The sequence below is a fragment of the Rhineura floridana genome, chromosome 6 (genome assembly GCF_030035675.1).
Source record: "Rhineura floridana isolate rRhiFlo1 chromosome 6, rRhiFlo1.hap2, whole genome shotgun sequence".
NCBI classification, from domain to species: Eukaryota; Metazoa; Chordata; class Lepidosauria; order Squamata; family Rhineuridae; genus Rhineura; species Rhineura floridana.
In genome coordinates, this window is record NC_084485.1 from 41,178,406 (window position 1) to 41,204,761 (window position 26,356).

The following is a 26,356-nucleotide window of genomic DNA, read 5'->3' on the forward strand; positions in this document are numbered from 1 at the left end:
CCTTTTCTTTCCTTTTAAAGAAACTTTTTACAAAGGCTGTGCAGTTGTGCTCTACACAGCAAAGCTGTCCAAAAGTATTTCGAGGAAATGAAGATGGCAGGCGCAGCTGGGACTTCACTGTGCAGCACATGTTGCCCAATGTCTGTAAAATAAAAAATGTGTGTGTGTTTTAAAGGAAGGATGGAAGGAGAAGAGATAATTCCCTTCCTCTCAGGTAAACTGGGAAGGAGAAAGTGTGGTCTTAGGACTGCTTCTTGCAGTGGGGAGAAAGCAATAGACCAGGGGTGGAGACTTACTGGCCCATGGGCCTAATTAGTCCCACCAGGTCTCAGGCCATTTTGGGCAAACCACACCCACCTTTTCCATGCCTGACATCCTCTATGTCATCAGGTGCAGGAAACTCCACGCCGTGGCTTGATGCTTCAAGCTGCAGCTAAAATGCAGGAAAAATTGGGAGTGCATTCTTAGTGCACTCTCGATTCTTGCTTTGAAACATCAAATTCAAGCTAGCGATGCAAAGGATGCTCCTGTGTCAATTCAAACCTCACCTGCAAAGGAAAAATGCTCACTGGGTTAGCTGACATCAGATGATTGACAGGTGGGTGGCCTGTGATGGGTGGGAATTGTGTTTTTCACCCCTGCAGTAGACCAGTCAAGGTGGTGGGGAGAAGAGAGAAAGTGAAGCAGTGGTGTCAAGGGGAGGGGGGGGAAAGCAGCTGTGTGCCCACATCTCGTGCAACACGGACTCAGGGCACCTAGCTCAGGGCACTCTCAAACCTAGTTGCACTTCTGTTCCCACTCTCCATCCCCAGTGTTGTTGGGGGGGGGAGGAGAGACTCTTTGATATTTCCACATGTAAATTAGGGATGGGTGAGAAATTCAAGTCAGCTCACTTTTAAAGCTGAATTTATCAAATCCACACTTTCCAAAACAACTTGAGAACCAAAACACACCCATCCTTCAAAATTCTCACTTATTGTGATGTATTTCTCCAACTTAGCAATGTTTGCAATAATGCATATATTAGGGGAAAGTGTGCATAAAAATGAACATATTGGTGAAAATAACATACAAAAATGCATTACATTCAGATGAATTGTTTGCAAAAATGTGTATATTAGTCAAAACCACAGAAAAGAATGTGTTTAGTAGAAGAAAATCGCATTAAAATGTTGGAGAATTTTCATGAAGATTTTTTTTTAAAAAATGCAGGTTGCTGCAGAAATGTGGAGAACCGAATTTAAGACTGGAAAAAAATGATAAACTGAGAACCAAACTTGACTGTTCCTTCCATCCCTAATGTAAATATAATTTTCTCTTAAGGACTTGCTGTGTGGGCAACATGCTTGCAGTGAGTTTATGCATTTGGTTCCTGTCCACTCCAGCCTGTATTCCTAAATCCTACCTAGTTCCCTCTAAGATTAAAGACTGCCTTATACCATTCAAATCTGGCCAGATGCTTCATCCGGTAACTGAGGACCTGCTGCCTTTTCCTTCACCCTGCCATCTCAAGAGTGGCAGATGAATGAAAGGCATGGCAGGGCCTTTTTCACTGCACCTTCTAAGTTATGGAACATATTCCCAAAGTGGTCTGCCTACCTGTCTTGTTACTAGCTTTTTGGTGGCTAGCCATAACATGGCTTGTTAGGAAAGCCTTTGAAATATTTTGGATTGGGCTGAACAATTATTTTTGGCTATTTACTTCCAGCACTCTCTTTTACTCCCATCTGTCCATTCTGTCAGCTCCCCATGGACAACTTCAGTGGATTTGTCCAGTCTCTGAACTTTGGAATATAAACTTGCCTTTCCTCCTCTGTATGTATTTTATCACTGATCCTAGTCTTGCATAGAAAACTTTGATTCTTGCTTTGAATCATCAAGATTCCAGCAATCTGGAAATGTCCAATAATCTTAAGAATCCATTCAAAGTAGGTCATTTGAGTTTCATTACATATGAATAGTGGACTTCCTTACTCTGCATACAGGACTGCTTAAATCTACGCGTGCACACGAACATGCAAACACACATACACACTCAGAAGCACTCTTCGGAGAAAACAGGGAACAGTTGTGTTATAATTCCTTAACCTTCTGTAATGAACCATTTTGAATATTCCAGTAGAATGTCTAGAAATAAATAAATATTACTGATTTTGCATGTTAGTATATTGGGGGGGGGGTCATGGCTACGTGTAAATATATATTATACAGCCGTGAGAGTGGCTGTATACTATAGCCACCATGGATTTTTCACATTCCACAATGTTAAATTGAAAATAACCCCATCCTATTCTGATGCTTCCCATAAGCTCATTTCCAAACAAAACCTTACAAAACTTATAGTCCTGAATTCAAAAATGCTTGCTTAACAACCCTCTAAATTTTCATGGTGATACACAAAAGAGTCAGAGAGAATAGAGAGTTCAAAGTCTAAAAAGAGGGGGGGGGAACCAGAACTCTTTTGGACTTGTTTCTGTCAGAGTTCTCATAATCTGTTGAAATTCATTAAAAACCAGCCATGTTCACAGAGTACCTGTAATCCTATTACCGACCTTGCCCCATTCTCTGACCTTCATCTTCTGCAGTTTAACAGTTAGAAGTCTGTGATGCAATTGGAACAGCAGCAGTGGACACAACTCATTATTTTTGAAAGAAAGTTATATACTTTATTTTGTTCATAAATGGTACAATAAAACATAAACACCCAATATTTCTGTAACATATGAATACACAGAGTCTTTTGGATTAGAGTAGTAAAGGAATGGTAAGTTCCTGGTTGAAAAACAGCTCATGCTGGTACATAAATCATTGAAGAATATGGATACTAAGGGGAGACTTTTGTCTGTTTCTGATAGTATCTGGAAAACATCATCCATGCTAATAAGATACTATTGCTTTCATGTGTCTGGCAGTGAACGTTTTAATAGACTGTTTTGGCTTTTTAATGTGAATCTGGTAAGTGCTTATTCCTACTTTTCCGATAAATATTTGATGAGTTATTCAGAAGCATCGTTTTCAGAACAATTGGTATGTGAACAGGCACCCATCAATTGACATGATACTTAAAGCCATATTCCACACGGTGACTGCAGTAGCTATGGATGTTATCAAATTAGTGGACACTGTCATATTTTTCAGGTATGAAATGCTGCTGTTTCAACTGCAGTGATAAGGCTGTGTGATACAAAATGCGGCGGCTCGACTACTTACGAATAGTCGCCACCGAGATCACATCACACCAGTGTTGTTCGACCTACACTGGCTTCCAGTTGTTTTCCGAGCCCAGTTCAAGGTGTTGGTATTGACCTTTAAATCCCTATACGGTTTCAGCCCAGTTTATCTCACAGAGCGCCTTCAACGCCACCAATTATGCCGCCCGACAAGATCGGCCACACAGGGCCTTCTCTCAATCCCGCCAACAAAAACAGCCAGATTGGCGGGTACAAGAGAGAGGGCATTCTCAGTGGCGGCCCCCACTCTTTGGAACTCCCTCCCACAAGATCTCCAGCATGCCTCTTCCCTAAATGTATTTCGGAAAGCCTTAAAGACCTGGCTTTTTCAGCAGGCCTTCGGGGTATCCGGGGAGGGTTAATCGATATAATTGTAATGCCTCCTACCCAGTTTTAATATTGTTGTTGTAGATCTATTGTTTTTATTGTATTACTGTATTTTATTAATTGTATTTTAATAATTTTGTAAGTCGCCTAGAGTGGCCATTGGCCAGATAGGCGACGAAGAAATTAAATTTATTATTATTATTATTATTATATCCCTTCAACAGAGGCACAACATCTGAATTCTGCACGACAGTTGTTCGTTTATTATGCTAAACATTCAACCTGTAGTTCAGAAAGGTTTTGTGTGCCTCATTGCGGCTCAAGAACATGCTACTACTTAAACTGTTCATAAGCAGAGAAACAGTTGCACCTCATACTCTTCCATGTTCTGTCATTTACAGGAGACCAAAATCAACTGTGTCCGGCTGGCAACAAAAGGTATGTTGAAGATCTTTTTTTTCTCCTGTTTCTAAGCAGGAAACTATTTTTGTTGTGATAGAAAATACAGCTACCATCTTATCTTTAAGATGCCAAAGGACAGGTTATAGTTCTCCTGTGGTGGAATTACTCTTGTCATTTAAACCATATGTGGTACATTCAGGAAAAGAGAGTTATACATGTGTGGCATATGGGGTGAGATCTACATTTATTTGTTTAAGTCAGATAGTCCATGAGTGGTGGTGGTGGTTTTAATTCCCCAAAGTTTATCTTTGGTCTCTCTCTAGCTTCCTTTACACAGTCTTTATTATCCTTGTGAGAATATAATATCCCAGGCAGAGTTCTTCGTCTTCATTACTGGTATGGGAAGTCAGGATGGGATATTCAGATTGGCAAAGTTTAAACATAGCCATGCACCTTTTCTTCCTATTGGTTGATAGTTGTTGCTACTTTATCTCCAGTGACCTTGACAAGAAGGACTTCAGATTAACACTAATATGAGATGAGGAATCAAACCACTGGCCACATACTAGCGTCTAGCTTGATTCAAGTGAAATGGCAATGAATTGTTAAAATAATGCATTCGACACCCCTCAGTCTATATGACAGGGTTGTGACTCCTGTATTATAGGCATTCTAATATATTATTATTAGAATTTATATCCTGCTCTTCTTCCCGAAGTAGCCTAGGGCGGCAAACAGAAACAAAACCACTTAAAAAGAAAAAAAATACTAACAATAGTTAAAATCATTGCAAAGCACAATTACAATTGAAAACATTCTAAAACATGGTTAAACGTTTTATAAAACACAGTTAAAATATTCTAAAACACAACTTAAAAACAGTCTTTCGTTAGTGATGTCCAGGTTGGCAGGATCAGTCCTCTTCATCCATCAAATGCCTGGGTAGAGAAATATTTTCAAATTCATCCTGAAAGTTAATAGTGATGGAGACAAACACACCTCAATGGGGAGGGCATTCCACAAATGGGGAGCCACCACTGAAAAGGCCCTGTCACTGGGCATGGCCAACCAGGCAGCACTTGATGGCAGCAACTCCAGCAAGGCCTCAGCTGTAGGGTCAGAGATAGTTGATACTGGGGAAAATGCTCTTTTAGATACTTGGGTCACAAGCCATTTAGGGCTTTATATGCTAGTACTAACACCTTGAATTGGGCACTGGCAGCCAGTGTAGCACTTTCAGGACTGATGACACATAATCCCATCAGGCTGCCTCACTTACCAGCCTTGCAGGTGCATTCTGCACTAGCTGCAGGCTCTGGATCATCTTCAAGGGCAGCCCCACATAGAGCACATTACAGTAGTCCAGATGGAAAGTCACCAGAGCATCAACAACTGAGGCCAGGCTATCTCAGACTAGGAACTGTCATAGTTGGTGAATTAGCCTAAGCACTACTAGCCACAGAACGACTTGGGACTCTAGTGACAAGTTGGAATCCAGGAGTACTCCCAGACTACAAACCTATTCCTTCAGGGGGGATAAAACCTCTCCCAGAACAGGTCATACACCTGATTCCTGGACACAGGAATCACCCACCCACCCACAGCACTTCTGCCTTATCAGGAATCAGTATCAGTTTGTTGGCTCCCATCTAGTCCATCACTGTCTCCAGACACCTGTCCAACACCTTCACAGCCTCTCCTTATTTAGATGGAATGGAGAGATAGAGCTGTGTGTCATCAGTGAAGGAAGGAAGGAAACCATGGTCAATGGTGTCAAAAGCTGCTGAGAGATCAAGGAGAACCAACAGGGTTTCATTGCCCCCATCTCTCTCCCAATAAAGGTCATCAATCAGGACAACCAAGGCTATTTATGTGCCAAAATCATTCCAGAAGCCAGACTGGAATGGATCTAGATAATGTGCGTCCTCCAGTCATGCCTTCACCTGGCCAGCCAGCACCCTCTTGATCACCTTGCCCAGGAAGGGAATAGTAGAGACTGGACAGTAGTTTTCTAAAACCTCTGGCTCCAGGGAGGACCTCTTTAAGAGGGTTTGCACCACTGCCTCTTTCAAGGCACTGGGCATAACTCCTTCCTGTTATTGGCAGACTGCACCCTGGACCCATCCAGTCAATCCCTTCTTATTAGATTTTGCCAGCCATCATGGGCAGGGATCACGAGGGCACACAATTGGCTTCATGCCCATAGCCAGCCTCAAAGTTCAGGGGGGCACCAAAAAAAGTGTTTGTGTGTGGAAACATGTAAAATATGTAATAATATGTAATAAATTTAATTTATATAATTCAACAGTACTTTAGGCACCTCCTACAAGCCTGAACCAATTGTGGCATCAAGCTCAGCATGAATTTGGGTAATTTTTCCCTCAAAATGATTTGCAAATCTCTCACAACAGGCAATTGAGTGGTCTGTTGTAGATGATCCCTCCTTGGTCTGGACCAGCTGGTTTACCACTCTAAACAATTCTGCTGGGCAATTCACTGAGGATGCAATAGAGGCTGAGAAATATGTTCTCTTCAATCAGATTTGCACAGGAACCTGAGCCACCTGTGCTCTAGCCAACATCTCTGATGGGGGAAGTTGAGCGGGGCAAAAGGTGTTACTCCCCAGTCTTTTAAGATAACTAGGGACTCAGCCCCTGCTCAGTTCATCACCAACCCTGCCTCCCATTGCTAACCTCCTTCCCCCAGGTCACCAAAGCCCCCCACCCCATGCTTCACCATAGCTCTCCCCCTTCCCCTCAGGTGTCATCAGAGCTCTTTTCCCCTTTCCCCACTCCACCCCAGGGTTTTCCAGAGCCCCCCTCCCTCTTCTCCCTCCCCACCATGCAAGGGCTTGCCAGAACTCCCTTCCCCTTCTCCCTCCTTATCACCCCCTGGGATGCCACAACTCCCCTCCCCTTTCTCCCCCCCCAGTGGGTACCAGACCTACCCTCTCTTGGCCAGCTTCCCATCTACCTGGTGAGGCTGAGCTCCAGGCCTAGGTGCATAGGCCTGCTGTCCCTCTGGGTCTTACCGTGCAGGCCCACCTCAGCTCTGGGCCTTGCAGCTTGTCCTTGTCTGCCTCACTTGTAAGCATCACATTACCTGTGAATGCTTACAAAAATATAATAGAGGTAGATATTGCCTACCCCCCATTCCATACCTCCCCATTCCCAGGACCCTGTAATAGCACCTTCCCGAATCTCCCCTGCCTGCTTCCTCTGACCCAGGCACGTGATGCTGTTATTGATTTTCCCCTGTCTCCCAAGACAACTGCTCAATCCTGAACAGGAAAGTTCATGATCCCATTAACCACCCTCCAAATATCCTGTGTACATGCCCATGAATGGTTCCCTGCTCTCATCAGTCCACAATTCCCCAGCACTCCTCTCACCAAGAGCCTTAGTTAGGCATATACACCCTTCTATTCGTTCCTGGCTGTCATTCAGGAACCAACCCAATCAGCAATCACAGGGGTGTAGTACCCTTACCCAAGTGGCTACCAAAGGAACTACCAAAGTGGCCATTCCCTTTGGTGTTGCCCCTTTGGTAGCAACCCTGCCTGTGGGTCTGCTTCCCAAGGCAGCGTTCCTTATAAGCCCCAGTGGAACGGGTGGTAGAGGCAGGCACAGGTGCCTGCAATCAAGAACTGCTGAGTTCCCTGGCTGGCCCCTCTAGGAAGTCAAATTCTCTTGCTGAGCTAACTGCCCTGCAAGAGGAACACAGATGGGATGGGGTTCAGTAACTGGCTCCTATACGTTTGGATTCTGACTGTCCAGCTTTCAGTACCAATCCCTCATTTTTTTTTATTCCTGATTGTCTGCACAATTGCCGATTTGTGGTTTTTATCTCAGTGAAAAGATAACATAATTGTTAAAAAAAAATGCTAATGAAAATGCTTATGCTGTAGGCACTAGTTCCACTGAGTTAAGTTAAGAATACATCAGCTTAGAGGAAAGCTGATTACAAAGTCAATAAGGTAAAATCTGGAGCATTTTTTTTTAAAGTGCCGATGACAGCCTTGACCCACCACAGAAAATCAATATTGGTCCAAAAACAATGCAGATTGTAGCATTATGTTAATAACCACTAATAAATCCAATTTTATTCTTCCCCACCCCATATATATATTTCTGCAAGCCTATTCTACATCCTTAATAAACATGTCCTTGAATGTGGTGTAGTGGTCAAGGTGTTGGACTATGACCTGGGAGACCAGGGTTCGAATCCCCACATAGCCATGAGGCTCACTGGGTGACCTTGGGCCAGTCACTGCCTCTCAGCCTCATGAAAACCCTATTCATAGGGTTGCCATAAGACGGAATCGACTTGAAGGCAGTACATTTACATTTTTGAAAGCTACTGCATATATATCTGCCTCGCAAGCAGTTTCGTGTTGTCAACATTTTGCCCAAACACTACTCTGATATGATGCTGATCAGATTATCCCAATAATTGGCAGTGGCCTTCTTCTGCCTCTTTTCTAGTAGTAACATGTAAAATGAATATGAATGTAATACTCTTTTATTGCACTAGTTCCTCTCTCTCTCACACACACACACATACACACTGAAATCAATAGAAAACCCCAAAGCACCAATTGAGAAAGATATTTTTTGCATAGGCTATTGAAGTAGCCATCTAAGATCTGCAAGTAAAATTATAGGGGAGTAGCTAGTTTTCCCAAGCTGGACTTGAAGTCTGATCTTCAGGCTCCTAAAGTCCACCTCAAAAAGGAGAAGGAAAATTCTTGTCTGGCTAAAATTGAAATTAGAACCAGACAGGAATTCATAGCTCTTCCCCTCAACCTGTCTTCCCCATCCCAAAGGCTTTTTCCACCAGTCCATGCAACACTCTCCCTCTTTTCTTCATTTTCCTCGCAAGTGGCAGCAAGAGAAGCAGCATCAGCAGCATGCATGGAGAAGTGAGAGAGGAGTGTTTTTCACATCTGGAAGCAAAGTCTGATGGCTGAGAACTTTGTGTCCCATCAGCCACCTGGCTTTGTTCATTGATACGATGCTAATCAGGATATCAGGAAGAGAAAGAAACAGGGAAAATTCCTGCATGCTCTTATTGCTTGTCTCACCACCACTGACATCTGGAAAGAAAGTGTAAGGAAGGGTGTCTTAGGGGGCTAGGGCCAGTGGGGGCAACTTTTAAGGATGGGGAGAGTTGAGAGTGATGAGAGGGAACATGTTTCTGAACACCTTGTTTTGGCCTTCAATTTTTTAAGGACCTGGGGCCATTTCTCTATTAAAAAGGGAAAGAGAGCTTTTAAAAAATAAAGTTAAAGCTAAAGAAAAATTCATAGATAATTATTTACGTAAATATATTACAATAAACAAACTATATGGGTGCGCATTATATCGAAATTCATTGTTCCAATATATCAAAAAGTAATCAAATGTTTCAAAAACTGATTCACCTGTCCATACTTCTCTCTTCTGTAATAACTCAATTTAGATAATATTACGATGTCCGAAAAGGAAGAGAGCTTTTTTTGAGCTCACCAATCTCTCGTAGTAGCACATAGCAGCTCTTCCGCACCTAACAAATAGTACAGAACCTGGCAGAGGTCTTTGTGCTGGCATCATAAACCTGTTAATATGTGATGCTGTGAATGAGTTGTGTCATACCTGTATATCAGACAAACTGTGTGTTCATTTTCCTTGCTTGCTTGCTACTGTGTTGTGGAGCTGCTTTAGTATATTGCTCATGCTTCTTCCTTGTTTTTCTCTGTACAAATTCTTTGTCAATCAGTCCCCTTAATTCCTAAGAGTGGATTAACAATAACAAAAACAAAATGTGTTTCACAGAGTTTATTTTATCATGACCTTACATTCAAAATTAAAGAAGCACTGCGAGTTAAAATAATGCCATTAAAATTATATAGACAAGTGCTTTTTTTTCCTACTGGAATTTACAATGATGGGACTATTTTTCTCAAAGTGAGTATACAGTGTCCATAGAGGGAAAACTGCCTGTCTCGACTCCCAGTTTTATCGAGCGGATGACAGGGTGAGCAATTAAGCATCGCTCGAAAAGAGGAAGTTTGTTAACAAAACAGTGGGCAAGAGGACACAGCTTTGCATAAAGTTCCATGGCCCCTCCTGCCATTGCCGTTTTCATCATAACTTCTGCAGAGGCTCCCTGTCCGATTTAGAGCCCTGATCACCCAGAGTTCTCCATCACAGAGGTGAACTCCACACATAGAACAGGTTCCCTACTGCAGACATTATGACAAACCCAGTGATGGTGGGGGGGGCGAAGAGCCATGTGACTTTAGGGATGGGACAAAATATGCAGCTTCATAGCCCCTCTCACAGGAGCACACAGCAAGGAGGGGCACCACTTCCTGGCAGCAGCACCACAACAGTTTACCAGGATGGTGTAGGGGCAAGTTAGAATTGAAGTCAGGGTGATGCAGGTGTACCAGCAAGAGCATCAGATTGGCTGTGGCAGTGCACCTACATCACTCTGATCTCACCACCGCCCCACCCCATTTTGGCAAGTAGCAGTAATGCTGCTGCCAGGAGGCCAGATATGCTGCAGCACCCCTCCCACCCTCCCCACAGCTCCTGCCCTGTCATCATGCTTATCCTCGTCACATGAGCAATATGCAAAAAGGGCTGAAATATTATTCAATACATGAGGATACATATAGGCAATCTGGATACCTCTATCTTTAATACAATTGTCTCTGATAACCTGCATAAGGGAAGAGATTTCACTATTGTTTGTGACTAGAAAAATGTAGGTGTAGCAGAAAAAAATTAATGGCATCTTTCAAATAGGAGGTGAGCATGAGCAGTTGTTATATGGTTTCATGAAGGATAAGGCTATCAGTGGTTCTAAGCAGCGGTGTCACTAGCGGGAGTGTGGGGGGGTGCAGACCTCCAGTGCGCGCCCTCCCAGGGGCATGGACGAGGTGGCTGGGCTTGTGTGCACACGCGCACTCGAGGCCAGCCACCCCGTCCATGCCCCTGGGAGGGCGTGCGCCAGAGGGGCACCCAGCCGGAGAAGGCCTGGGAATGCCGGCGTGCCTCCCTCGCCCCGCCAACTCTGCTCCCGGTCTCACCCGCCCACCTGCCTGCCTCCGAGGAGTTGGAGCAGCCTGGCTGGGCAACGGTGTGGGGCGGGGCAGCTCTGGGTGTCACTCCCCTCATGGTGACACCCGGGTGCGGGCCGCACCCTCCGCACCCCGATAGTGACGTCCCTGGTTCCAAGGCATGATGGCTTCTTCTTCTTCTAACATATCTAACATTAGATTATCCCAAGAGTGCTTCCCTGTCTTTCATAGGTGACTGGTGAAGCAATCCCTTATAGGCCCTTATAGACACTTGTCAGGGAGTTGGGATTGACTGTGGCTCCCTCTGAAGTGTATAGTTGGTGGCAGCCCCAAGTTTGTTGTTGTGTAACATTTGACAGAACTCTAGTTATCAGGGTTTGATTATGAACACTCATTTTAACACTGTTCATGAGTGAGTGACAAAGGTTTAGAACCTGCAGAAGTGGTAGTGTTTCTGTCTTATATTTTGGTAGCTATATTTTTTACTTGCATTACTGGTGTGTGTGTGTATACATGTAAACACATCTGCAATTTTAAATGATAATCTTCCTCCCTGTCTTTCCCTCTCTCGCTTTGCATGAATTTGTCACAACACTTGTATGTTTGACCATGAACAAGGGAACTAAAATATCACATGTGGATGATCTTTCCTAGGATAATTCATTTCTTTGTTTCCTCAAATGACCCACCCCAAATCAGACAAAATGATTATCCAATGCCAACAATTTGATAAGCTAGTTACCTATTACCACATTATAACTTCTTCCTGCTGTATTTAGATAAAATTCATATTCATATAAAACTCTTTCCTTATCCCAGAGCCTGTGGAGAATTTGCAGCATTTAAAAAAAAGGAAAAAGAAAAGAAAATTGAAATAGAAGTAATTCAGAATGGGAAAGGATACTGGACTCACCTTCTAGGGATTACTGTGTAATTGGCTGTTATTACACAGGGGCTCCATTAGACTATGGTTCTCATGACAGTCTTGAAAGCCACTTTTCTTCTCATCCCTTTCAGGATAGGAACATGATTTTGTACAGAATAGTACAGAAAGGAATTACATAGTAGTTAGAGTTTTTAAGGTTCTCCAAAAGGTACAGTCCTTTTCGTCACAGGTTCTCCCCTTCATGTTGTATGCATTCTGTTTCTTATAGAGCAATCCGAAATATAGGAAGCTGGAGGACTTAATGCTGGTTTAAATTAAGATGGCACAGATTACCCCTATTCCAAGCTCTGTTCATGAATGGGGCTACTGCCAGCTGAGCCAGCCTGAGCCTGGCAGAGCAAAAACAGAGTTTTAAACTAAAATAGAACTTTGACTTATACTACCCTTTTTGCCAGCATAAATTCCACTGGATTGCCAAGTAACATGAATGAGCTGAAAGAGGTTTGGAACAGGAACAAGTGTCTCCTTGCCCTGCCCCTGTCCCACTCCTCTTTGAGTACTTACCACAGCATAAGTTCTTCCATCTTAAAGTTCTACCAGATGAACCTTGGCTGAGACATTATGGCCCTGGCTTAGTCAGGTTGAGAAAATTTGAATGAGTTTATTTATACTGATTTGAGTTTATTTATATGCTGCCTTTCCACAGCAAGCTGTGCCCAAAGCAGCTTCCAACAAACATTCAAAATATCAAAATACAAATCACTGGGGGTAGGGGAGAGAGGTCAGTTTACAAAACATAATAAATTCAAATAGGCCAAAATCCAACAATCTAACAAACATATTCAATATTACAAAAGAAATGATCTAGATTTAAATACCTAAGTACAAAGCAAGAAAAAAGAAAGCTAAGAGTCCATAGAGCTTCAGGTGCCTGTCTCCAAGGAGCCTCAGTAGCCTGGCTTAAAAACAGTTCATAGGGGAGGGGTCATCTCACTAGCAGGGCCAGCACCAGGCCTGACTGGGCCCCTGGGCACCAGCCTGTCCCAGGCCCGGAGTACTGTAGGGCCAAACACCCTTGCCTGATGCAGGTAGCATGGGCCTTAAATAAGCCCACCTGTCCAACCTACCTGTTGCGTTCGCACAGCTGTGCGCACATGCTGCACCCTGTGCACACACATTTGCCATCACCCAAGATGGTGGTGGAGGTGTCAACCCCTTAGGGACACCACCATCACCACCATCTTGGGTGATGGCAGACCTGCGCATGCAGCACATGGGAAATGTCACTAATATGACAGGCAGATGGGGCAGGCAGACTTATTTACCATTTACCATTTACTTATTTGCCACCTGTATTGGGGATGGGGGTCCATGGGAGCTCCCACTTTGTGATCCACAGCAGTGTTGGGTCACTGAGTCTTGCAACCCGATGCTGCCGTGCCTGATGCTGCAGTGGATCGCCAAGCAGCAGCTTCACCATCCCACCCTAAGGAGGGACCCCTCGGGGCCCTCAGTCAGGGACTAACCTGGCCACCCACTGGCAAGAGCCCTGCTCACCAGACTAGGTGACCTACAGCTGGCTCCCTCTTCTTTCCTCCAGAGGAGGCCAACATCAGCAAAAAGGAAAATGCTGTGGAGAACAATGATGAAAAGTCTTCTTTCCCAGCCTCCTGGAAGTTCGAGCTGCAAGTGCAGGTCTTATTGAACTCTTATTGTATTGTGACACTGAAGTATCTCCAGCTGAGCTGAGCTGAGCTGAGGAAGTTATGTCAGTGTAACCCTTGCTCGGCCCCAGTTCAGCTGCGCCAACTCAAGAACCACCTATTCCAAACTTGCTCATCCCAGTGGAGTTTGGATTGCACTGTTAGAGTGAGTTTCTTCATTCTGTGCTCTGAAATAGTCAGGCCACCTGCTGTCTGTGTGAGGTGTTTGTGACTTCAGCTGGAGATGGCCTGGGAAACTGAAATGGCACCTTGTTTCTTGAGCCACTGCTTTCCCCTTGGAAAACCACAGATCTACTTGGTCCAAAGCAGGCTGACCAATCTGCTTTGCTCCACCCTTTCCTTTGCATGATTGCTCACCCTTCCCTTCCTACATACATTGGGAATATCCCTGCATACTCTGCTTTGTGAGCACTGGGGGCCCTGTTGCTTTTTCTCCCTGCCCAAATAATAAATTGAAATTGGTGCCTGCCATCAATAACGGATATGTTAATGGTATCCTACATGAAACTCCATAACAGTTTTTAAAGAATGTAAGAACAAGCTCATTTCATTTCACTTGGGCAATTCAGTCAAACTTGGGGTGGCATTTTAGCTGAATCCCCAAAGTGAAAGTGAAAGGGACCAAAAGGGTTTGGGTAGGGAAGGAGGCTCATTTCAGCACATGGGACTGGAGATTACCTTTTTACATTTCCTTTAAATACTTTTTCTTTCTTTTTACTTTTATTTAAAAAAATGCATGGGCTTCGGTGGTATGACAGCAGCAGCAGAACTCTGGCCACCACACCCACTGTTTGTCCCTCCCAATTCAGGCATTTGGTATCCATGAGTACTGAATACATGAAGCACTCTGACATACCTGCCCCAATTTGTTACCTGTGAATGGGTGGTAAACTGGGGCTGAGGCACAATTTACAGTCCACCTCTGATAAGGGCATAATAAAGAAAATTACAAAATCAGTCCAAAATTCCATCTGTTGTGGTGGTGGTGTACATCATTTTGAGAACTCAGTAGACCTCTTCAGGCATTCTAGATATGCATTCAGTACACACCCAACTGGAGTGGGGATGTCATGGGTTAAGCACACTAGCTCTGCCTCCCCTCGCTGTTTTAATTACTGTTAATGAGTTGGCAGGAAGCCTCCCATATGCATTTTAGAACTCTGGAAAATCAGGGTTCTAAAGCAGGTGGGAAACTTCCATGAGTACAGGAGGCTTTCCCCTTAATATATTCACTCTCCAACTCATGGTGAGATATCCTAATGATGGTGGGGGTGGAACCCACATGCTCATCTTTGCAGACACTTCTTGCATGCTTCCTGGTCTCATTTTTAGAACAGCTGGAAAGAGCTACTTTTGTGTGGTAAGGTTATTCACAAACATTTCTCGGTGAGCTAAACTGAAAGGTAAAAGCTAAGTACACGCATCTGCTGTTTGTGCACCTCCTTCTGGCCTTGTGACCATTATTTCCAAAAGACAAATATACATTAACATTGGCATGTTTACATTAGCGATATCTGTGTTTTGTCCATTCTTTTATAATTACTTTACATTTCAGTTACATAGTCTGCCATTAAATACAAAACTATTTCCCTTCTTTCTTTTATTTACTGACAGTATTGTCTGCCTTGTGTCTTTTGCCTTGTTCATCCATAAACTGATATCAACCAACAGACTAGCTGTGTTTAAATTAGAAGGAGATGGGAGTCTACTGAGGAAAAAAAAATTAACTTATTTGTGAACCTGAATGTATATCATTTATATAATAGGAACCCCTTTCAAATGAGCCCATAATTAAATCCCAATTTGAAGTTCTCTGCCACAGAATTTTAATTCAAAAAGGATTTTTAATCAGTTTTTGCCCCTTTAGTTTCCTTAATGATATGTGTTTTTTGTTCTTATTTTAATTTGAGCTGTTATTTTGGCATGAACGGATTTCCCCCCCCCCTTTTCCCCAAACAATATATGTTAGTATTGACACTTTATTAGTGAAAATTGCATTCTCTTGTTAAGGGGGAAACAATTACCTCCTGTGTTCTCAGAGCGTATTTCATTAATTTCACCACCTAATTGAAACTAAGGCAGAGGGCTCATAAATGGTTCCGTATCTCTAAAGGTTCATTTTTTTTTCTGAGTACAAGTTCTTGGAATTAAAATGCAGTTTTATTAAGTGGCACATTTTTATTTTTATTTTCCTTTTTTTCTTTTCTCTCTTGTGCATGCTGCCTGGGGATCGTTTTCCTTGTTCTTAGCAGTAATAAGTAGGCAACAGGTGACCACCCGAAACCCACCCAGCCTCATGAGCACAGGTGATTATCAGTTCAGGAAAGGGAATGTCATAAAAATGAAAACTGTTTTGACAGCTGCAAGATTGTCATGTCATGTTTTGCCTGCATGTCGAAACAAGTATGATGTCAGCCTGATTTACTTACAGGAGATTTTAAAATACTTTCTGTACTAGGCCATCTCAAATCCAGTTTGAATGTCTACAGGTAGTATTTAAGTGATAACTTGATGTTGGATGGCTACAATTAGAATGACACCCAGAACTGTCTGGAGATAACTTGATATTGCCAAACTAGCCTTGAAACTTCAGTTATGGTTCAAGTCCTAACGCTGAGAGAAGGTGACTCATATTTTCCTTGGTTCCAATTCTGGGTATGTTTCTAGTAGAAAATTAAAACACGAAAGCCATTGGTACTACTATTCCTATATATGTATTTTACATCAGAGAAGTGGCAGAGGGAAAGGTCAGGAGTGGTTTATGAAATTGGTTGGTACTAGAAGATATCCTTTCAGGATACCTGCTGAAATGTTTGGAAATATTATACCAGCAGATCTGCAGTCCAATTTTCCACTTACACTTACAAACAACTATCTTGTTAAAACTGTTTTCCCCTAGATATTTCCACAACCACGTCTATGCACACAGCAATGCATACTGAGCTGTCACACAACATGGAAGCAAGTGAGGTAGCCCTTGAAACCATAAGAGTGATTTGCTGAAGGGCTAAAACTTCATAAATATATAAATGCATAAAACTTGCCAGTATTGTATTAGAATTCTGGAGAAAGGCATGAAGCCCACATTCTGTCCAGAGTTCTAAAACAATGGCAAATTTAATCAGTTTATAGAAATTTGCTACTTTTCAGCTAGTTGAGATAACTCTAAATTAATTCCAGCACCTGCATCTTAAAGTTTCTAAAACTGTGAAAGGAGGAACATATTGGTGCTTCTTGTTTTACTCTAAAAAAAAAAAGTGAGAAACCTGAACTCCATCCCTACCTATGAAATCTTCAAGAGCCGATTCCCAGTGTCACAATCCAAGACTTTTTTGTCTTGACTGCCATTCTGAAACAGTGTCATTCCACAGGTTCTTTTTTCTGAATTAGCTGAATATAGTGTTGTACAACATGAAGTGGTGAAAGAATTCAAATATTTTGATTAGGGGATATTAGCTATATTCACATGTAAGTTGAATGTGCTGTGGGTGGGGAATCGGGGCAGGTTGCTATGTTCCCCTGCAAATATTGGAAAGTGCTTTCCCAGGCAGTGGAAAGAACCCTATGAGTGTTGCATGTAGACTCTATGAAATTTATTCATTAAACTAATAATATGTAGATAGAGAGTGTAGACAGCACATGTAATTCTTCTTTCCCTCATTCCATGTGCCTTGTGATAGCAATAAACCTACTTAGAGCATGGGAGAAATAACTATTTCACCATGCCTTGGAAGAGTTGGAGGTAGATGAATCGTGGTGTGGTTGATAATTTGCAACCCATTTTTGTGGAATGCAATGTGACAGTGCTATTTGACTGTGAACTAGACAGGAGAACTGGGAAGAATTTTGTACTCATTTTGGTTGAGATGCTATCCCTGTAAAAAAATATTCAGCAACAGTGGCTCTGGTAGATAAGTGAAGTGCTACCTAATGAATTCCTTGAAATATTTCTTGAAATGTTTCTTAGTGCTTTATGAACAAATAGTTGTTCAGTGCAATAGCTGCTGGGGAATTTTGATGCATAGTACTAGCAGCTAGGTCTTGATGCTCTTGTTCTCAAAGGTCTTTCCCATTTACTTTTATCTTTTGGGGCAGCTCTGTACATGTATTCTTCCTATGTGCACATGGCAGTGTTTGTGAAAAGCCAAGTGACCCAGAAAGTTCATGTGCTATACACTTAGTGCACACTAAATCAGAGACAAAAGCTCAAAAATGCACATAAACCTTAATGTACTAATGGCAATAATATAGACAATAATTGCCTATAAAATAAAGAATAAAAAAGGTTGAACTCCCTCCTTAATCAATACTTGAATAGCTTTGTAACATCAGAAACCTGTTCTTTAGAAAGGTTGCTCATTTAATAGGATTTGTTCTTTCAGATTAATTTAGAGCAGCTTCATTGTTTTTAAAAATGTATTCTAGCTTCGTAGATAATGCATCTTTAAAACACAGACCTAATCTCATGTCAAATTTATTATTGCAATTTATCTTTTTACACTTTTTACACTTTGACAAGTTTATTCCATTATGTACTGTCATGATCAAATGGCTTTGCTGCATTTCTTCCTAGGTTTGATCCATGAATATTTTCCTTGCATCACTTTTGTTCTTTCCAAAAGATGTTTTGAGTGTAAGTTCATGTGTCACCATGATGAAGTATTAGCAGCAACAATGATTTATAGAACTCTTACTGAATGATACCCCATCTTAGGAAAATAAATTTTCTGAAATCTGCATATCTGTTTAGCTTATGAGGGCACTTTTCTCCTGAAATCCAGTGTTGTGCCTTTCCAACTTGTTATAAAAGTACTCATCAAGAGCTTGCTGTTTCAGTAGCCTAATGTGGTGTCATTAAGTTTAATTCCATGTGGACAATTCTCTATACCATCCAGCCCACTTGGCATGATAACAGAACTGAATAATGGAAATACAGGTTTACTCATAATCATGGAAGCGAAAATATCCTAGAATAAACTTTTAATGATGAGAAATGGGGGGAGGGGCTGGAGCCATTCTGACATCACCCCAATGAGAAGTGGGAGATTGGCTATAGGAGTATGTTTGAACATTATACAGACAACAAAGTCTTCCTTCAGAAAATGGAAGTCTTGTCCGAATGAAGAAAATAAAAAAGAACACAAACTCTGGCAAAAGAAATGCAAGAAGACAATAAGGGATGCTAAAAAAGTATTTGAGGAGCACATTGCTAAGAACATAAAAACGAACAACAAAAAAATCTATAAATACATTCAAAGCAGAAGACCATCTAGGGAGACAATTGGACCCTTGGATGATAAGGGAGTCAAAGGTGTACTAAAGAACGATAAGGAGATTGCAGAGAAGCTAAATGAATTCTTTGCATCTGTCTTCACAGTGGAAGATATAGGGCAGATCCCTGAACCTGAACTAACATTTGCAGGAAGGGATTCTGAGGAACTGAGACAAATAGTGGTAACGAGAGAGGAAGTTCTAAGCTTAATGGACAATATAAAAACTGACAAATCACCGGGCCCGGATGGCATCCACCCAAGAGTTCTCAAAGAACTCAAATATGAAATTGCTGATCTGCTAACTAAAATATGTAACTTGTCCCTCGGGTCCTCCTCCGTGCCTGAGGACTGGAAAGTGGCAAATGTAACTCCAATCTTCAAAAAGGGATCCAGAGGGGATCCCGGAAATTACAGGCCAGTTAGCTTAACTTCTGTCCCTGGAAAACTGGTAGAAAGTATTATTAAAGCTAGATTAAATAATAATAATAATAATAAATTTTATTTCTAGGCCGCCTATCTGGCCGCACAAGCGGCCACTCTAGGCGGCGTACAAGATAAAGTAAAATACAACATACAAACTACATAAAAACCCAAGAACTACAATATAAAATGAAACCGAACCCACCCATAGCTAAAACCAATGGCACCCAAAAGAAAACAAAAACAAAAACAAAAAAACAAAACAAAAGACAAAAACCCAGGCCACCTCAGCCAGCCGGCTTATGTATCCCTCCAAAGAGGGACAGGTGATGGAAATTAGTCACAGCTGGCTGGGTACCTGGGACCTGGTCCTGCAGGAGGCACGTCTGCCAGGCAGCAGTCCCACTGGGAAGGGTGGTGGAGGTGGTGTTCCAACAGCAGCAGCAACAGCAGGCTCTCCTTCCCTGGGTGGCGATGTTCTCCTTCTTCCTGCAGGCACTGGGTCTCCCAGGCCACCTCAGCCAGCCGGCTTATGTATCCTTCCAAAGAGGGACAGGTGATGGAAATTAGTCACAGCTGGCTGGGTACCTGGGACCTGGTCCTGCAGGAGGCACATCTGCCAGGCAGCAGTTCCACTGGGAAGGGTGGTGGAGGTGGTGTTCCAACAGCAGCAGCAACAGCAGGCTCTCCTTCCCTGGGTGGCGATGTTCTCCTTCTTCCTGCAGGCACTGGGTCTCATAGAAGCACATAGAAGAACAAGCCTTGCTGAAGCAGAGCCAGCATGGCTTCTGCAAGGGAAAGTCCTGTCTCAGTAACCTATTAGAATTCTTTGAGAGTGTCAACAAGCATATAGATAGAGGTGATCCAGTGGTCATAGTGTACTTAGACTTTCAAAAAGCGTTTGACAAGGTACCTCACCAAAGACTTCTGAGGAAGCTTAGCAGTCATGGAATAAGAGGAGAGGTCCTCTTGTGGGTAAGGAATTGGTTAAGAAGCAGAAAGCAGAGAGTAGGAATAAACGGACAGTTCTCCCAATGGAGAGCTGTAGAAAGTGGAGTCCCTCAAGGATCGGTATTGGGACCTGTACTTTTCAACTTGTTCATTAATGACCTAGTAGGAGTGAGCAGTGAAGTGGCCAAGTTTGCTGACGACACTAAATTGTTCAGGGTTGTTAAAACAAAAAGGGATTGTGAAGAGCTCCAAAAAGACCTCTCCAAACTGAGTGAATGGGCGGAAAAATGGCAAATGCAATTCAATATAAACAAGTGTAAAATTATGCATATTGGAGCAAAAAATCTGAATTTCACATATACGCTCATGGGGTCTGAACTGGCGGTGACCGACCAGGAGAGAGACCTCGGGGTTGTGGTGGACAGCACGATGAAAATGTCGACCCAGTGTGCGGCAGCTGTGAAAAAGGCAAATTCCATGCTAGCAATAATTAGGAAATGTATTGAAAATAAAACAGCCGATATCATAATGCCGTTGTATAAATCTATGGTGCGACCGCATTTGGAATACTGTGTACAGTTCTGGTCGCCTCATCTCAGAAAGGATATTATAGAGTTGGAAAAGGTTCAGAAGAAGGCAACCAGAATGATCAAGGGGATGGAGCGACTCCCTTACGAGGAAAGGTTGCAGCATTTGGGGCTTTTTAGTTTAGAGAAAAGGCGGGTCAGAGGAGACATGATAGAAGTGTATAAAATTATGCATGGCATTGAGAAAGTGGATAGAGAAAAGTTCTTCTCCCTCTCTCATAATACTAGAACTCGTGGACATTCAAAGAAGCTGAATGTTGGAAGATTCAGGACAGACAAAGGGAAGTACTTCTTTACTCAGCGCATAGTTAAACTATGGAATTTGCTCCCACAAGATGCAGTAATGGCCACCAGCTTGGATGGCTTTAAAAGAAGATTAGACAAATTCATGGAGGACAGGGCTATCAATGGCTACTAGCCATGATGGCTGTGCTCTGCCACCCTAGTCAGAGGCAGCATGCTTCTGAAAACCAGTTGCCGGAAGCCTCAGGAGGGGAGAGTGTTCTTGCACTCGGGTCCTGCTTGCGGGCTTCCCCCAGGCACCTGGTTGGCCACTGTGAGAACAGGATGCTGGACTAGATGGGCCACTGGCCTGATCCAGCAGGCTCTTCTTGTGTTCTTATGTTCTTTAACGTCTCCCTTTTTTATAACAAATGGAGCATGTGAAAAAGATTTGCAAGTCAGACAATCTACCTAGTTGCTTTGCGCATTGCACAAGCCATCATTTGGATGACTGCCATAAGAATCAAGAGATAAAGGTATATCAAACCAGAAGGTGACGGTGACCAGATTGACATTCTGTTAATAATTATTTTGCCTTTGGCCATTTGCATGAGGCATGCTAGCTTGGTCCCTAAGGAGCAGAGGTGTTTCACTGGAGCAACATAAATCACAGTTGTACATTCTCTCTGGGTTGCTTCAAAAGGTTACCATGAAAGGTTACCATGATTGTCATTACATGTCCAAAAAGCTAAGCTTCCAAAGGTATATCAAGCCCAAAGCTATTATTTTTAATACATGATACCTTAGTTTCTTAAATAGATTTCTCTGGGAGCCCATCACCTGATGCAGCCATTATTGTTATGAATGCATTAAGGTTCTTATTTTAGGTTCTTATTTCCAAAACTCTGTAAGAGCAATAGACTTTCAATAATGACACAAGAAAGAGGCAGCTGTTGAGAAAAGAGGGCTGTTCACATTTGTCAGAATCCCTTCCCCTCAACAACAGCAGCAGCAGCAACAACAACACACACACACACACTTTAGGAATGCATGGGATTGCCGCTGACTATGGTCAGGAAGCGTTCACATGGAGGATCCATTTGTTTGAATTCAGGCCTCCACTTATAGATCAAATATGTTTCTGTTGTAGTTTGTGCAACTGCTGATCAGATGCTTTCCTGGGGCCTAAGGAAAAAAGGGAGACATAATCAAAACCTCAGAGAAGCGAAAGAGGTGGGACTTCAAAATGGTGCAAAAAAACAATTTCTATAAAATATAGATCTTCTAATATTATTGTATATCATATTATTTATTAGTTTTATATCCCACTGTTTTCTCCAGAGGAGAACAGGGCCCAGCATGTTTCATTTGCTTTCTGCCCATTGAACTCACAGCTCACCTGTAACATGATCAGATATCATTTTAAACTCCATCGCTCTATGGAACACTTACTGAAGTTATTTGTTATGCAGGATCCAGCATAGAGTATTTCCCATCTGGGTTGGTGAGAAGGAAAGCATGTCCATGCTTGGAGCCCTTTGATATGCAAACCAAACACTATTGAGATGAAATGGTTTCCTTTTGACTCCAGGGATGATGACAGGATTTTTAGTGCCAACGGCTGTACTAAAGTAGGCATTGCTTCCACCTCCCTGGAGTGAGGAGGATTAGAAAGAAGTACCTTTCCAACATATTTTGTCATCTGAAACAGACAGGTTGTGCATGACAGACAAGAACATTTTCAACAAAATTCATCATAACAATCAACCAAAATATGTAATTATGACATCAGGATTTATGCAGTGCCAAACTCCAGCCCCCCCCCCCAATTTATGAACTTGGGTTGCTATGGTGATGCCAGAACTTTCATTAATTTTCTCTTTTGACATAGGAACAAGGTACAACTTTTTCTCTGCTCTCTGTATTGTATAGATTCTTACTAATTCACCCCCCACCAGTTCATAATTGCAATTTTAGTAGAGAATTCTTTGCCACATTGTCTAAATGGCATGCCTTAATATCCTAAGGGTTTTTTCTCTCCAGTCATTTCTGTGTAATACACTGAGCTATTTTTAAAAGAAATTCATCTTACATATTATGACTTCTTCTGAGAAGACAGATACTTAACCTGCCAGTTTTTTATTTCTAGATTTTATTCCAGTCCCTTAACTCTCCAGCTGAAAAGCTGATTCCAGTCTAGCATCTTCTCTTCTACTTTATGAATGGATACCCCACTCTACTTTCTTCTACTGCCACAGCCAAATATGCATTGGATTGAGCAGGAAGCACAGGCTGCTCATTTTCCCTAGGCCAAGCTAAGATCACAAAAACCTCATATATATCCATTTTATTATCTGTGATTATGAAAATAAAATCTTGGGGGGTGTCAGATGGCTACCTCAGCTCTTGCAATTCTGCTGGGAATCCCTGCAAGAGAAGATCATTTGTGTTTCCCTTTCTCAAGAACCTTCCGCAAGGGCTGGGTGTCCTTAGGGTTTGCACATATGCTCCAGGATTAGATTTTGCTCTTCATCTTTTCTCCCTATTTCCCCATTCAATTACTTTGTGGTTAAGAAATTTGATTGTTAGTGCCTGATTATCATTTTTTGAATGTATAGTGTAGTAATTACAGGAAAGTGTTAAATGGAATCTTCACAAAATGAATTTCAGCAATAAATAAATAAATAAATAAATCATCTATCTATCTATCTATCTATCTATCTATCTATCTATCTATCTATCTATCTATCTATCTATCTATCTATCTATCTATCTATCTATCTATCTATCATTGTTCCAGGAATACTATTGGATCCTCCCTGCCATTTCTTTAAATTCTTGCTAACTTGTTGTTATATGCCTTTAAGTCGATTACGATTTATAGCGACCCTATGAATCAGCGAGCTCCCATAGCTATAACAGATCTTGTAAGTTCAAGTCTGTGGCTTCCTTTATGGAATCAAGCCATTTATTGTTTGGTCTTCCTCTTTTTCTACTCCTTTCTGTTTTTCCCAGCAGTACTGTCTTTTCTAGGGAATCAGGTCTTCTCATTATGTGTCCAAAGTATGATCATTTTAGCTTCTGGTGATAGTTCTGGTTTAATTTGTTCTATCACCCAATTATTTGTCTTTTTCGCAGTCCATGGTATGTGCAAAGCTCTCCTCCAACACCACAGTTCAAATGAGTTGATTTGTCTCTTACGTGCTTTTTTCACTGTCCAACTTTCACATCCAAGCGTAGAGATCAGGAATATCATGGTCTGAATTATCCTGACTTTAGTGTTCAGTGATACATCTTTGCATTTGAGGACCTTTTCTAGTGCTCTCATAGCTGCCCGCCCCAGTCCTAGCCTTCTTCTGATTTCTTGACTATTGTCTCCATTTTGGTTAATGACTGCTCCAAGGTATTGATAATCCTTGACAAGTTCAATGTCCTCATTGTCAACTTTAAAGTTACATAAATCTTCTGTTGTCATTACTTACACCATTTCTTTTCTCTGTCTTTTACTATGGACGTACCTAAAGAAAGATTTTTTATTGTTTTTAGCATCTCTCGCTAACCTCAGCTCATTCTCAGCTTTAGCCTTCCTGACACCATCCCTGCAATTCTGTGATACCTGTCTGTACTCTTCCTTTGTGGCCTGGCCTTCTTTCCACTACCTGCATGTGTCCTTTTTTGTTTTCAGGTCATCTCTAAGCTTTTTGTGAAGCCACATTGGCTTCTTCTGCTCACCCCCCTTTTTTTCTTGTTGGAATTGCTTGCCATTGTGCTTTTAGAATTTCCTTTTTCCTTTTTTAGAAACTCCCACCCATCTTGGACTCCTTTTCTCATTAGGGTGGCTTACTATGGAACCATACTTACAATTGTTCTGAGTTTATTAAAATCTGCTTTCCTGAAGTCCAGGGTGTGCATATGGCTACTCTCAGCTTTTGCTTCTGTTAAAATCAAGAATTCAAGTATGGTGTGGTCACTTTCCCCCAGAGTTCCCGTAACTGCCACTTCATCCACCAAATCATCTCTATTGGTTAGAATCAAGCCCAGGATAGCTGATCCATTGGTTGCTTCCTCTACTTTCTGTAGGAGAAAGTTATCTCCAACACAAGTCAGAAATTTATTGGAGGGGCTGTGTTTGGCAGAATTTGTCTCCCAACAGATATTGAGATAATTGAAGTTCCCCATTACTACTGCATCATGCCTCCTTGAAACATTGGCAATTTGCTTTTCAAAAATTACATTCTTGTCTTCTCCTTGATTGGGTGGTCGGTAGTAGACTCCAAGCACCACATTCCTTTTATTACTTGCCCCATTAATTTTAATCCAGATAATCTCTGTGAAGCTACTAAGCTCATCTTCCTGTATTTCTGTGCAGGGATATAGTGCGACTCCACCTCCCTTTTTATTCCTTCTGTTCTTTTTGAACAAGTTATATCCTTCAATTGCTGTATTCCAGTCATGGGAGTCATCCCACCAAGTTTCGGTTATACCAATCAAGTCGTAATTACCCTCCGATATTAAGAATTCAAGTTTGTCCTGCTTGTTTCCCATGCTCTGAGCATTAGTATACAGAGATCGAAGACCATGTGATTTATGGCTTGGCTTCCTTACTACATTTTTATGAGGGCTGTTACTGGGCCCTATTAGAGCCGATCTCTCTGTTCCCGTTACTGTGCACAAGCCTCCATCAGTTGTTACCACCAAGTTTATGTCTCCCTCCCCCTTAGGATTCAGTTTAAAGCCCTCCTGATGAACTTCTCCATGCTGTGGCCAAACACTTTTTTCCCAGTCTTTGTGAGATGCAACCCATCATTTAACAGCAGTCTATCTTCCAGGAAGCATAGCCTGTGGTCCCAGAATCTGTGGGCCATTGTTTAGTTTTCCATATTTGTTGAGAAATTTTTGTCAAAATTTGGACAGATTCAGTCTCAGTAACTTGTAGATACTCTGTTGGTATGCCATCTGTTCCTGGTGATTTTTTTCTTCTGAGTATTTTAAGAGCAGCTTTCACCTCACATTCTACAACGTCTGGTTCTTCATCATATGGTTCCTCCATGAATGAATCTGTCGTCCTTGCATCTCTTTTATGGAGTTCTTCCATCCCTATTCTTGGTTTAAATTTCCCTTTCATTTCTCTAATCTTTTGGAATAGGGCTCTTGTTCGACCCTTTTTGTTGTCCTTTTCTATTTCTATACAATAACTATTGTAATAGTTCTCTTTTTTCCTAAGTACTAGTCGCTGTATTGTTGCAGTCTCTTAAGAAAACTTCTTGT

General features: G+C 42.0%; 1 protein-coding gene across 21 annotated transcripts in view; it reads left to right on the forward strand.

Moving 5' to 3' along the window:
- PTPRT (protein tyrosine phosphatase receptor type T) overlaps window positions 1-26,356 on the forward strand; it is a 977,341-nt gene that overhangs the window by 830,241 nt on the left and 120,744 nt on the right. For all 21 annotated transcript variants that reach the window (XM_061631522.1, XM_061631524.1, XM_061631514.1 and 18 more), the window contains one exon: window positions 3,959-3,995. In XM_061631522.1, coding sequence (XP_061487506.1) covers window positions 3,959-3,995 — 37 coding nt within the window. The remainder of the gene's footprint in view (window positions 1-3,958; window positions 3,996-26,356) is intronic.